Source organism: Anomaloglossus baeobatrachus, chromosome 3 (genome assembly GCF_048569485.1).
Source record: "Anomaloglossus baeobatrachus isolate aAnoBae1 chromosome 3, aAnoBae1.hap1, whole genome shotgun sequence".
NCBI lineage: Eukaryota > Metazoa > Chordata > Amphibia > Anura > Aromobatidae > Anomaloglossus > Anomaloglossus baeobatrachus.
In genome coordinates this window covers 178,092,525-178,107,143 of record NC_134355.1, presented here as the reverse complement: position 1 = coordinate 178,107,143, position 14,619 = coordinate 178,092,525, and the positions used below count along the sequence as shown (strand labels likewise).

General features: G+C 48.7%; 1 protein-coding gene across 1 annotated transcript; it reads right to left on the bottom strand.

The window, feature by feature from the left end:
* Positions 1-495: 495 nt before the first annotated feature.
* TTLL2 (tubulin tyrosine ligase like 2) lies at positions 496-2,376 on the bottom strand. Its single transcript, XM_075338179.1, has one exon. The coding sequence runs from the start codon at positions 2,374-2,376 to the stop codon at positions 658-660; it is 1,719 nt and encodes a 572-aa protein (XP_075194294.1). The 3' UTR covers positions 496-657.
* Between the last annotated feature and the right edge of the window lie 12,243 nt (positions 2,377-14,619).

Genomic DNA, 14,619 nt, shown 5'->3' with positions numbered 1-14,619 from the left:
TTTCCCTATTTTCCCTCTCAAGCAGTTCTAAATGACAGCGAAAAATCACCTACTGACTGCTGGTTCCTATACCCGGTGTCCTCAATCCATGTCATGTCCCTTGGTCTCATAATACCAGTCTATTTTCCTCAGAGCTCAGTTATGGTTGTGAGTATCTATTTCATAGGCTCTCTGTCGCTCCACCAACCCACTGTTCAGTTCCTCCTCTCTTCCTCCTGAAAGCAGCACTAGAAAAGAGTCTCAATCAAAAACATGGGGTAGAACAATGGTTTAGGTGCACTGTACCACCTATCGATGTGACATCAGTAGAGCGATACGCAAAGTGAAACATAGGCAACACTGGGCAGATCACATGCCTGGTAGGTACATCACCGAATTGGGACATCTCTAATTATAGAAGTTATTGGAAAGTTTATTCAACTGCCACTGGAGACTGGTTGAAAAGTAAAGAGAGGAAATAAGTCAACTTGGCATGTGGACATCAAACACGGGGTTAACTCCAGTCCTTCCAAGAGTCAGAATACAGAACTGTTCTGTAAGAGCGGCTACAGATTAGAGAGCTGTCCATGTATGATTGGCATGATGCTGGAGGGGATATGGAAGACATTTTGTATTGTGGTCAATAAACTTTTAGCTATGCAAAAAATGTGCTAAAATTCAGGTCAGCTTTATATTTGTTGACAATTTTTGCATTATTTTCAACATTTCTTGAATTATAATTTTAACATTCGCTCCAGTTTTTGATGCAAGGAATGAAGATTGACTGAAAGGGAATATGAGAAGAAAATCACCTACTCGAGCAGGCGGCATGTTGTTTGCATCTGAAATGTAATATAAAGGAAAAAGAGGATAATCAATAGGATTCCACTGTGTAGTCTTCACATTGTTTCCAGATGTTTTGGCTCTTGAACTGCTCAGAACTAATGGCAGTTTACATGCACCTAATCTTTTAGGCATATTAATATTTTCTCTTAGTCTAGAAGTTAATGTCTTTCGAGGACACATCGTGGTCTTCCCACTTGACACATTTTTTCTGATCCCACTATCTTCATTTGATGAATTTTCCATAATATTAAAATTACAACATATCTGTTTGAGTCCCTCTTGGACTAATGTTTCATGGCTATCATTTTTTAGGCCATAATTTTGACATGAAGCACTTCTAGGGCTTTCAAAGTGATTAAGGTTTTCTTTTGAGGTGGTAACTGTCATCAAACTGTTTTTTTGTAATTGTTCAGAGTTCTGTGCACTATTTTCATAGCTATGGGATATATGTTTTGTAGAAGGCTGTAAAAAATGAGATCTTGCACTGACTTTTTTGCTGTTGTCTAGGCACAAATCGGACGATTTGTAGTTAAGAAGATCAATTATGTCATTGATCAGACTTTTTTTAACAGTTACATCATTAGGGCAATCTACAGACAATGCAGGGCTATAGTTCACCTCTAAAAGCCATGGCTTTAATGTATCATCAATGAGAATATCAAAACCAAAAAGCTCAAAGCAGTTAGGATACTGAGGTATGGATGGAGCAATGGATAAGATGGTCATTGTTACTATGTTATATATTCTCTGCCACAATAAAACATCATCAATCTCTAAATTGCGGAGATAGGATCGAAACTGTCCAAATGTCCACTTGCATCCACTTCCAACCCTTCCTTTGTCTGATGAATATGAAGTGCTGTATTTGTTAATGCTGGTGTTAGTTAGATGAGCAAAAATATTGTCAAGTGAGCTCAGATTAAACTTCTCTGTTGCGAATCTGACTAGTCCTTCTTGGTAAATGTATATAGTGAGTGGACAGAAACATGTAACACATACATAAATACGTAGGTCAAATTTATAGCCAGATATTAATAGTGGGTTTGTGATATATTTCTGTACAATCACTGTGCAGTCGTAAGCCAAGTCCTTGATGTCTTGAAAAATAAATATTCCCCTACCTCTTGACATGTCAGTTGGTTTGCAAATCCAATAGTTTGATTTTTTTTCATGTCTTTCTTTGGTATATTCAGCTAAGAACTTTGTGTAGTCATTTGGTAAAATAAAAACAACAGGGCTAAACTCAAAGTAGGACGATCCATATATCCCACTCATACGTTTCAAATGCCTGGCCAAACAGTCTTTTTTTGTCATCTCTCCGGTCCTGGGATGATGATTAAGCCGTTGCCATGGCTTTATATTATCATGGTCGGATATTCGGAATGCCGATGTTCTCCAGTACAGGTTCCACTCTGTTCCACTCTGTTTGTCTTCATCAAATTCCTCCCAACCACGTTCCAGTAACACCTCCCGTACAACTCGTGGAGTGTTAACATGAAGACGAAACACTAGAGCCTGCGATTTGTTGTCTTCGTCATCTCCCTCTGCCATGGTGACATTCAAGTTTCACCATTAACTCATCTGTAAAAGGAGAAAACATTACGACTATAAGAAGAGAGGGATATAGCTATAGGTTGTGCAGACGTAGCAGTAGCACATGGGCACTTGTTCCCAAGAGAGCCCAAAAGTTCCTTTACCATATTGTATGGTGTCAGAGTTTTATTCCTCATCGTTGTAAACAGAAAACCATGTACCATTACCTTTACTCTTCATAAATACTCGCTACTTTGTGTTGATATGTCACATAAAATCCCAATATAATACATTTAAGCTTGTGGGTTTAACGTGAAAAAAATGTGGAAATGGTCACAGGGTATGAATACTTTTTCAAGGCACTGTAGTTCAGATTACCTATAACAATTCTTGTTTGATTTCTATAAACAGTTTACTCCTAGCAATGAATTTGCCCTCCTTTCTAATAAGACCTGTGTGTTGACTTTCCAGTCTAAGTTCTGTTAGGTAAACAGTTCGGAGCCATAACTAGAATACGAGGAACGTCCTTTTATAACACTCAAGAGAGGTGACACATGTTACAGGAATTTAAAGCGCAGTTTTTCGCCTTGTCATGTCTATCTACGTCAGAGCACAGTGACATCTATTGTCTCATAAATAGAAAAGGTCACTGCATTCGTGGAAACTTGTGTTATCAAGGTAATGACTATTATGATATGCTACTGCCACTAGCTCCAATACAATTACATTATTTCTTTTTATTCTCAACAGTCTGAAGGCTCATTCACATGTCCGAGTTTCATGTTTGAGTGTTTTCACAGATTGCACTCATATCTGTGATCATTTATCGGGCCATTCACAAGTTTGTGATTTTTTTTTGTCTGCGGAAAATCACAGAGATATGTGCAATTTTGATTTGTGGAACGGCAATGTAATGAATTTGTAAAAAAGAAAAAAAAATTCGGACCATACTCTGATGACATCCGAGAGTGCTCCAATATTTGCGAACTGTCAGAATGGAGAAGGTGGAGAATTTTTTTTTTTAATTTCTCCACGTATGACAAAATGGGATGACACTCATACAACGCTCTGATCAAAATCTGATCAGTTTGATCAGAAAAATGAGTCTGTTTTTCTCGCATGTGTGAGACCTTACATATTATGTGGCAAATTCTAGTGGAGAATAACAGTAAAACAATAGTAAAGAGTATAGAAAATGCACTATTGTCCTGGGAGTCCTTAAAGGGAATCTGTTAGCAGGTTTTTGCTATGTAAGTTGAAGAGATTATGCTGCAAGGGTTAGGCTATGTGCACACGGTGCGTTTTTCTCGGCGTTTTTGCGCGTTTTTCGGGTGCGTTTTTGGCCTCAAAACTGCATGACTTTGCTTCCCCAGCAAAGTCTATGAGTTTTCATTTTTGCTGTCCCCACACAGCGTTTTTTTTTCAGCTGCGTTTTTGTGGTGACCACAAAAACGCAGCATGTCAATTATTCCCGCGTTTTTCACTGCGCTTTTCATCCATTGAGTTCAATGGGATGTTGAAAGACGCAATGAGAAACGCAAATAGCTGCGTTTTGGTGCGTTTCTAAGACCAAAAACGCAGCTATAAGCGCAGGAGGTGGGTAGTAAAGTGACATGTACAGGAAGAGGATTCCTTCTGTCAGTATAGACAGAAGCATGAATCCTCCCGGTACCGTCACCGTCGCTTCCACCTCCCGTCCTGGGCATGTATGCTGCCGTGCGGCGCCATGTACAGGCAGGAGGTGGAAGCGGCTGCGAAAACAAAAGTGAACAGTAGAATAAAAAAAAAAAAAGTTATACTCACCTGTCTGCAGACTCCCAGTGCCATGCCCGCTCCCAGCTCCTGTCACGGTATCGCCGCTCCCGCTCTGGCTGTGTGCAGTCTCCCCGGGGCAGGACCTTGCTTGCAGGACCTGGCGATGGATCACCTGATGCAGTCACCTGACGCATCAGCTGATCGAGTCTCGGGCTGACGCGGGTGCCCGGCCGGCTATCAGCTGATCCTGCCGTCAGGAGACTTCATCCCTGTTTACCGGCAGCTGCTGCAGCGATCGGACAGGATCAGACTCCCGCCCCATCGCTCCGGGAGCTGCCGGTATTCAGCACATAAGTGAGTATTATTTTTTTTTTTTTTTCTACTGATGCATCAGCTGATTGTATAACCGGCTTTTATACAATCAGCTGATGTGTGATGTGATTCAGGCACTTGATCCTGACACATCATCTGATCGCTTTGCCTTCCAGCAAACCGATCAGATGATATTGGATCCTGATTGGACGGCGCGGGACCCTGACCCAGGATTACTGCGGAGGGGGGTTTATTTCAATAAAGATGGAGTCACTAATTGTGTTGTGTTTTATTTCTAATAAAAATATTTTTCTGTGTTGTGTTTTTTTTTTATCTTTACTAGAAATTCATGGTGGCCATGTCTAATATTGGCGTGACACCATGAATTTCGGGCTTAGGGCTAGCTGATAATATACAGCTAGCCCTAACTCCATTATTACCTGGCTAGCCACCCGGCATCAGGGCAGCCGGAAGAGTTGGATACAGCGCCAGAAGATGGCGCTTCTATGAAAGCGCCATTTTCTGGGGTGGCTGCGGGACTGCAATTCACAGCGGGGGTGCCCAGAAAGCATGGGCACCCTGCACTGTGGATTCCAATCCCCAACTGCCTAGTTGTACCCGGCTGGACTCACAAATGGGGCGAAGCTCACGTCATTTTTTTTTTTTAAATTATTTCATGAAATTCATGAAATAATTTAAAAAAAAAGGGCTTCCCTATATTTTTGGTTCCCAGCCGGGTACAAATAGGCAGCTGGGGGTTGGGGGCAGCCCGTACCTGCCTGCTGTACCCGGCTAGCATACAAAAATATGGCGAAGCCCACGTCATTTTTTTTTTTTGGGGGGGCAAAGAAATCCTGCATACAGTCCTGGAAGGAGGATGCTGAGCCTTGTAGTTCGACAGCTGCTGTCTGCTCTCCTGCATACACTATTGGATGGAGGATGCTGAGCCTTGTAGTTCAACAGCTGCTGTCTGCTGTCCTGCATACACTATTGGATCGAGGATGCTGAGCCTTGTAGTTCTGCAGCTGTCTGCTCTTCTGCATACACTAGTGGAGAATGAAGAACACATTGAAGAAGGAAATGACATCAGACCTTTTTTTTTTTTGTTCACTGATAAAAAACGCAGTGAGCAAAAACGCAGCAAAACGCAGCAAAAAAACGCACCAAATCGCGGCAAAACGCGTGCGTTTTTTGCCGCGTTTTTTCGACGCAGGTGCGTTTTTGTGCGTTTTTAGCGGCCAAAAACGCACAAAAACGCAGCGTCAAAAAAACGCAGCGTGTGCACATAGCCTTACAACATTGAATTCAGGGATGCCTGTTGTATATTTGCTATGTTTGTTTAACCAGCAGGACTTCTCACTGCTCGACCAGAATGGTACTGCAGTGCTGCATGCTCCTTCCTCTGACACCTCACTGTCAATGTACAATCTCTATTGAGAGCCTGGTGTGGGCGAGGAAGCTCACTCAGCTCTGCTACATGGCTAAAAATTAAAATTTTGATTGTGTCAGAATGACTGCACCCAGTAATCTAAGTGATACATTGTTGGATTCAAGATCTCTTTGCCTACTATATTCTGCTCTCAAATGAGGTGTCACGCTGTACAAAAGGCTAGTAAGACATAGTCCAGCGTATTCCCCACTAGGTGGCAGCAGAGTAGTGAAGTAGAGTCAAAGTTACACTGTAACAGAAATGCAGTTGAAGTACAGCAGAGTGACTCCAGTAGGCAGCTAACAGGCGAACCACCAGGGGGCAATAGAGTAGTCAAACAGTCAGGGTCTAGCCGGGAAGTCAAGTCAGTGCAGAGGGAGGATAAAAATCAAGTCAGAAAACACAACCGAGTCAGACGCCAGGAGATCAGGAATGCAGAAGGAAACACAAACAACAGACAGGAGCGGGAAGTCAGGGACTGGGACAGATGGACTAACGCTGGAGGGTACAGGTCAGGGCACAACAACAAGGAGTAAGATAAACTATGAAATCTCACTAGAGCAAGTCACAGGCTGCACAGCAAAATTATAACCAGCACAGGAATGCAGGTTCAGAGACCATATATAGTGTCTCCTGAAACCAGAACAAGGCTGATGGGAGTTAACCCCTGACATGACCAGGCCAGGTCTGTGAAACTCTGCAGCGGAGAATACCGGTCCTGGATCATGACATGAGGTATCAAAAAACAGCTGACAGATTCCTTTTAAGGAGCTCCTTCCTTTTTTGGAGGTTAAAGGGAATCTGCCACCAGGTTTTTGCCACCTAATCTGAAAGCAGCATAATTTAGGGGCAGAGATTCTGATTCCAGTGATGTGTCACTTACTGAGCTGCTTAGTGTAGTTTTGATAAAATCACTGTTTAATCAGCAGTAGATTATCATTAGAAAATTACTTGGTATGCTGCCAGGTAGTACAAGTAGTACAACATATTCATGAGCTCTGTATAACTGCTAGACCTATAGCAGAGAAAATATTGATTTTATCAAAGTGACAGCAAGCAGCTCAGTGACACATCGCTGGAATCAGGGTCTCTGTCTCCACATTATGCTACTCTCAGATGTGGTATCAACAACCTGGTGACAGAGTCCCTTTAACAGGTTTGTGATGTGAGATAATGTTATAAGAATATACATATCTAATGGTGCAGTAGATTTTTTTTAACATCATCTCTTGCCACAAACCTGTTATGGTGCATTTACACAGTGATGGTGATATTCTTGCCTAGGACATTGCTTCTATGTGAGAGTAGTACTGTGCTGAAGTATCTGTTCAAACATTTTGCTATTTGTTTTCTACTGGATTTAACTTTGAGGTACAGTTAAGCTGGGTTTACACACTGAGACTTTCTAGCGATCCAACCTGCGATCTCAACCTAGCCGGGATCGCTACAAAGTCTCTGGTGAGCTGTCAAACAGGCAGACCTGGCCAACGACCTAACAGCGATCCGGACCTGCAGAGCGACTAGCTGGTCGTTGGCGACGTGTCAAAAAAGCAGGTGAACTTCACCCGACTTCATTTAATGCCGCGCGGCTCTGTGTGCCGTGTAAATAAATAAATAATTAAAAAATCCAGCGTGCGGTCCCCCCCTATTTTAATACCAGCCAGATAAAGCCATACGGCTGCAGGCTGGTATTCTCAGGATGGGGAGCCCCACGTTATGGGGAGCCCCCCAGCCTAACAATATCAGCTAGCAGACGCCCAGAATTGCCGCATACATTAGATGCGACAGATCTGGGACTGTACCCGGCTCTTCCCGATTTGCCCTGGTGCGTTGGCAAATCGGGGTAATAAGGAGTTATTGGCAGCCCATAGCTGCCAATAAGTCCTAGATTAATCATGTCAGGCGTCTCCCCGAGATACCTTCCATGATTAATCTGTAAATTACAGTTAAAAAACACACACCCGAAAAATCCTTTATTAGAAATAAAAAACACTAACAAATTCCCTCATTACCAATTTATTACCCACAACAAAGCCCTCCATGTCCGGCGTAATCCACGGTCCTCCAGCGTGGCATCCAGCTCTGCTGCATGTAGGTGACAGGAGCAGCAGAAGACACAGCCGCTCCTGTCACCTCCACGCAGCTAATGAAGACAGCCGTGTGATCGGCTGAGCTGTTACTGAGGTTACCTGGATCCAGCGGTGGCCGCGGGTAACCTCAGTGACAGCTCAGCTGATCGCGCTACTCACCTCATTTGCTGCGTGGAGCTGACAGGAGCGGCGGTGAGTAGCGCGATCAGCTGGACTGTCACTGAGGTTACCCGCGGCCACCGCTGCATCCACCGCTGGATCCAGGTAACCTCAGTGACAGCTCAGCCGATCACACGGCTCTCTTCATTAGCTGCGTGGAGCTGACAGGAGCGGTGGTGTCTTTTGCTGCTCCTGTCACCTGCATGCAGCAGAGCTGGATGCGACGCTGGAGGACCGTGGATTACGCCGGACAAGGAGGGCTTTGTTGTGGGTAATAAATTGGTAATGAGGGAATTTGTTAGTGTTTTTTATTTCTAATAAAGGATTTTTCGGGTGTGTGTTTTTTAACTGTAATTTACAGATTAATCATGGAAGGTATCTCGGGGTGACGCCTAACATGATTAATCTAGGACTTATTGGCAGCTATGGGCTGCCAATAACTCCTTATTACCCCGATTTGCCAAGGCACCAGGGCAAATCGGGAAGAGCCGGGTACAGTCCCAGAACTGTCGCATATAATGTATGCGGCAATTCTGGGCGGCTGCTGACTGATATTGTTAGGCTGGGGGGCTCCCCATAACGTGGAGCTCCCCATCCTGAGAATACCAGCCTGCAGCCGTATGGCTTTATCTGGCTGGAATTAAAATTGGGGGGGACCGCACGCCAGATTTTTTAATTATTTATTTATTTATTTTACTGCACAGTATAGACACGCCCACCGGCTGCTGTGATTGGGTGCAGTGACACAGCTGTCACTCAGCGTGTGGGCGTGTCTCACTGCAACCAATCATATTTGCCGGTGGGCGGGGAAAAGCAGGGAATACGAGATTGTTTAATGAGCGGCCGGCTTTTTCAAAAAAGGAAAAGCCGCTGGAGCAGTGTGAACGCCGTGCAGCGCCGGTGATCGGGGATCGGTGAGTATGAGAGAGGGGGGGACACTTCAGTCACTCGGGGGATTAGCAGTCACCAGTGAATCCTTCACAGGTGACCGCTAATCAGGACGCTACACAGACAGAGCCGCGGAGTCGCTGTAAAGTCCCCTTTACACACTGAGACTTTCTAGCGATCATGCTGCACAGCGGGAAACAAAGGACCAAAGAATGGTCCTGAACGATTTGTAGCGATCACAACTTCACAGCAGGGGCCAGGTCACTGATGTGTTTCACACACTGCAATGTCGCTGGGGAGGTCGCTGTAACGTCACAAAACCGGTGACGTTACAGCGATGTCGTTTGCGATGTTGCAGTGTGTAAAGCCACCTTAAGGCTCCCCAAACAGCTATAGGTGCCATATTTCTGGTCTATCCGGCTTAGGCTGCTTTCATACATCCGTTTTTGCTGAGCGGCATAATACGGCGCTTTGCAGAAAAAACGCAACCGTTTTTTTTTTGCCTCCGGTTGCGCTTTTTCCCGCATAGACTTGCATTATCTCCGTATTGTGCCGCATGGCCTTGCAATGCGTCCGTTTTTTGCCGGATGCGGCATATTTAGCCCATGCGGCGGCCGGATGGAACGTTGCCTGGCACGTTTTTTTGTGCGGCGTAAAAAACGATTTGCAATGCAAGCCTATGGGCGACGGATGCGGCGTCCTGCGGCAATATGTCACAAACCACCGGGGGGGTCACTCAGAAATCCCCCGCGCTGGCTACCAGTACGTCACAATCGGGGGGTAACAAGTGGGGGTCACCCCTCCTTTATACCTCCCGACCGACAGACAGAGCACGTGACGCGCTCTCTAGCGCCCCTCTTATAGTCAGGCCAATTATGGAATTGCCCGACCATAAGCAAGGAGGCCGCTATACTACTTATGCCGATTATTGAAGGGTCCCCGGTGAGAGTAAGGTATATATTCCCCCGACCTCCGCGGGCGGAATATATAAAATCTCCCCGAATCTCACTGGCCTCCCCACAATAATCCTTGGCACAATTCGCTGCCACCAACCGATTTACGGTAACTATTAGCCGAACACACAGACGTGGGATTCAAGATCGAGATAACAGAACAGCCCAAGGTTAATTATATAATTTAATCAGCCTAAAGCCACACTAGAAACTACAATATATACAATAGGGAATCTACAGAATATACATATGTCAGAGTACAGTTACAATCAAAGCATGGGTTACAAACAGGCATACACAGTTCCAGCAGTTACCTTGTTGCGTCTGGCCACAGGGGGGCGCTGTACCCAGGTTTCTAGGATCCTTCCCACAGATGTTTCCTACACGTGCCCCCAGCGAAAAGAACCCTGGAAAATGGCCGAAGTAGGGTTATCAACCTGGCCAAATCCAGGTCCCCTCCTACCTTCGTGACCTCACAGGGAGCACTGCTCCACCCCTGGCTTGAGTTATGGACAATATCCCAACATGGAATATGGGCCATAACTTTGCCTGGGAGCGTCGTAGGCGGACGCCGACGCTCTCATTGTGACAGTTATGAATTTAGCTACAGAACGAGGGGACTCATGACCTGTCTGCCAGTTCCCCATTGGCTGATATCACGCCTGGGGCATTTCCCAATGTCCTGCTCCCATAAAAAGGGTGTGCCGGCATCGTCCGCATGCAGAGACACCATTTTTATGGTTGCCATATTTATCGGAAATATGGCTTGCGAGATATGAACCATTTTTTACTGGAGTCGTTCTGTCTGGCTATTTCCATAGCCTTGCTAACTAGCTAGCAGCTCCTACTACAGGGTGACGGCAGGGAGTCATCCTGTGTCCATTGTTCCCACACCACCTAATTTCCATATCACAGGACATGGCCATGGAGGTGTAAGTGGAACACTGAGAACAAGAAGGGAGGGGGCACTGCCAGGGAGTGATGAGGGATTATGACTGGAGTCATAATTCATCTTCATATTCCGGGATTTGCCTCACACCTCCCCCCTTTTGAGGGCGCTAGGGGGCAGCACACTCCGGTGTTCCCCCGTGCGCCCGTCCGCGACCTCTCCTTGTCGGGACAGCCCGTCTGCGTTACCGTGGTCACGGCCCCTTTTGTGGCGAATGGTGAAGTTGTATTGCTGGAGCGCAAGGCTCCATCGCAACAATCGCCCATTCGTCCCAGAGACGGTGTGCAACCAGCTGAGGGGATTGTGGTCCGTCTCCACGATGAAGTGGCGCCCGTATAGATAGGGTTGCAGACGCTGCAGGGCCCACACTATGGCCAGGCACTCCTTCTCCATCGTGGAATAGGCAACTTCCCTTGGTAACAGCTTCCTGCTCAGGTACAAGACTGGGTGCTCTTGGCTCGCAGAGTCCACCTGGCTGAGCACCGCACCGAGGCCGAAGTCACTGGCGTCGGTCTGTACTACAAACGGCCGCGTGAAGTCGGCTGCCTGTAGCACGGGCGGGCTGGACAGGGCGTCCTTTAGGGCCCGGAAGGCTGTCTCACAGTCCATTGTCCAATCGACTGCAGAGGGCAGCTTCTTCTTGGTGAGGTCCGTCAAGGGCTTTGCCAGGCTACTATAGCATGGAACAAACCTCCTATAGTACCCAGCGGTCCCCAAGAAGGACATCACCTGCTTCTTGGTCCTGGGGGTGGGCCAGGATGCGATGGCTTCCACTTTCTCAGGCTCGGGCTTCAGTGTTCTCCCACCTACCCGGTGACCGAGGTACTGGACCTCGCTCATGGCCAGCTGACACTTTCCCGGCTTGATGGTCAAACCTGCCCGGTGGATCCGCCTGAGCACCTGTGCTAGATGCTCTAGGTGGTCTTCCCAGGTGGGACTGAAGACGGCAATGTCATCCAGGTACGCGGCCGCGTACCCTTCAAGTCCCTTGAGCAGGGTGTTGACCATCCGCTGGAAGGTGGCAGGGGCATTCCTCATCCCGAATGGCATCACCGTGGACTCGTACAGTCCAAATGGGGTAATAAAGGCAGAGCGTTCCCTGGCCTTGCGAGTCAGGGGGATCTGCCAATATCCCCGGCTCAGGTCCATGATGGTCAGGTACTGAGCCCCGGCCAACTGATCGAGCAGGTCATCGATGCGTGGCATTGGGTACGCATCGGCGACCGTGACAGCATTGAGCCCCCTGTAGTCCACGCAGAACCGAGTGGTTCGGTCCTTCTTAGGGACGAGGACTACAGGCGAGGCCCAAGCGCTGTTGGATGCCTGGATCACCCCCAGCTTCAGCATCTCGTCAATCTCCTGGCGCATGTGTTGCTGCACCTCCAGGGAGACCCGATATGCTGAACGCCGGATCGGGGGATGATCCCCAGTGTCCACGTGATGGACAGCCAAGTCAGTCCTTCCGGGCTGGTTGGTAAACAACCCCCGGAAGGGGAGGAGGGTGGCCCACAGCTGGGACCGGTGGTCTTCCAAGAGCTGGTGGCCAACCTCCACATCCTCAATGGATCCGCCTGCCCTAACCTGGGCTAGCATATCCAAGAGGGTTTCCGCTTCTCCCTCCTCGGGCAGGTTGCACACGGGGAGCGCACTTGCCTCCCGCTCATGATGTGCCTTCATCATGTTCACATGGAAGGGCTTCCGCCTTCCACGGGCAGGGTCCAGGGTGACCAGGTACGTTACAGGGTTGAGCTGCTGGTACACGAGGTATGGGCCTTCCCAGGCTGCCTGAAGCTTGTCCTGTGGTACGGGGACCAGTACCCACACCTTTTGACCCACTTGGTAGGTCCTCTCACAAGCGTTCTGGTCGTACCAACGCTTCTGATCGGCCTGGGCTTGAGCCATATTGTCGTGTACCAGTTGCGTCAAGGCCTGCATTTTGTCCCGGAAGCGCATGACATACTCGATAACCGACACTCCAGGGGTGGCCAAATCCCCTTCCCAAGCCTCTTTCACCAGAGCCAGGGGGCCCCGCACACGTCGCCCGTACAGGAGCTCAAACGGTGAGAATCCTGTTGAGGCCTGTGGAACCTCCCGGTAAGCAAATAACAGGTGTGGGAGATACCGCTCCCAGTCACGCCCATGGGAGTCGACCAACATCTTAAGCATCTGCTTTAAGGTGCCATTGAACCGCTCGCACAGGCCATTAGTCTGTGGATGGTACGGGCTGGCCACCAGATGTCGCACCTGGACTTGCTTACAGAGGGCCTCCATCAGCTGGGACATGAATTGGGTCCCCCGGTCAGTGAGCATTTCCTGGGGAAAACCCACTCGGGAGAAAATCTCCAGCAATGCGGTGGCCACCTTGTCAGCCCGAATGGACGACAAGGCCACTGCTTCTGGGTACCGGGTGGCATAGTCCACTACCGTCAGTATGAAGCGTTTCCCGGAGCTGCTGGGGATGGCCAGCGGGCCGACCAGATCCACAGCCACCCTCCTGAAAGGCTCATCGATGATTGGCAGAGATACCAGTGGGGCTTTGGGGCGTGGCCCCGCCTTCCCCACTCTCTGACAGGTTTCACACGAACGGCAGTAGGCAGCCACATCGGCCCCCATTTTTGGCCAGTAGAAATGCTGGTTTAACCTGGCCTTGGTCTTAGCGATCCCTAGGTGTCCGGCCATCGGAATCTCATGTGCGATCCGCAACAACTCCGTCCGGAACGGATAGGGTACCACCAACTGTCGGTCCCTGGGCCACGCCTCCGGTGAACCCTGCTGGACCGTGGCCCGGTACAGCCGTCCTTGGTCCCAGACCACTCGCTCCGGGTCCGAGTCCGAGGGAGGCTGTGCCGCCTGCTCCTTAAGAGCTTTCAGGCTGTCGTCAGCTTCTAACGCTGCCTGAAACCCCTGACTAGATGTGGCCAGAATCGACGAGACTGTCACATCTTCAGTCAGTACCCCGGGACCTGTGTCCTGGCCTCCACCTGACTCGGCTGCCACTTGGTCAGAAGGGGAAGAGCTATCGGACCTCCGGGAGGCCCCTTGGCTTCCAGCACTCCCACTGCGGGTGACAGCGGCCACAGCCGCTGCGACCGTGGGTCGTGCCTGCTCCTCCTCCGTTCCTGACCAAGTCGCCGGTTCAGGCAGACCTACCTGGCTTCCTGACACCCCGGTTGTGGGGGAACCATGCACCGAGATCTTACCTGGGAGCACTTCCGCTCCTGGACCGGCCCCAATCTCACCTGCCTGTTCCCCTCCTGCAGCAACAGAACCCCGCTGTGAAATCTCTGGGGACCCCACATTTGCTGTGGTAGCCCCCACCCCACACACTGGTCCTCCCCCTGCAGCACCCTGCTCTCTGCTTATCCCTGCAGAGGGCAACAGATCCCAGCTCACAGGCTGGTTACTTGTAGAGGCATTGTCACACCTTTCTCTGACCCCCTCCCCTGTCACAGCTGCAGCTGTGTGTGTGTCTATGGTGTCTGTGCAAGCAGAAATATCAGAGTTCACTCCCTCCTCCCTTACATCATTCATAGATAACACATTAACATTGTCAGGAGTCATGTCAGTACTGGCTGAAGGTTCAGCCCTTGGGGGGGGCCCAAACTGGGAGGTTATCTGCCCCAAATCTGTCCCAAGTAGCACGTTTGCAGGGATCCGATCAGTTACCCCCACCTCCCTCACCCCCCGCCCTGCGCCCCAGTCCACATAAATGTCAGCAACAGGCAG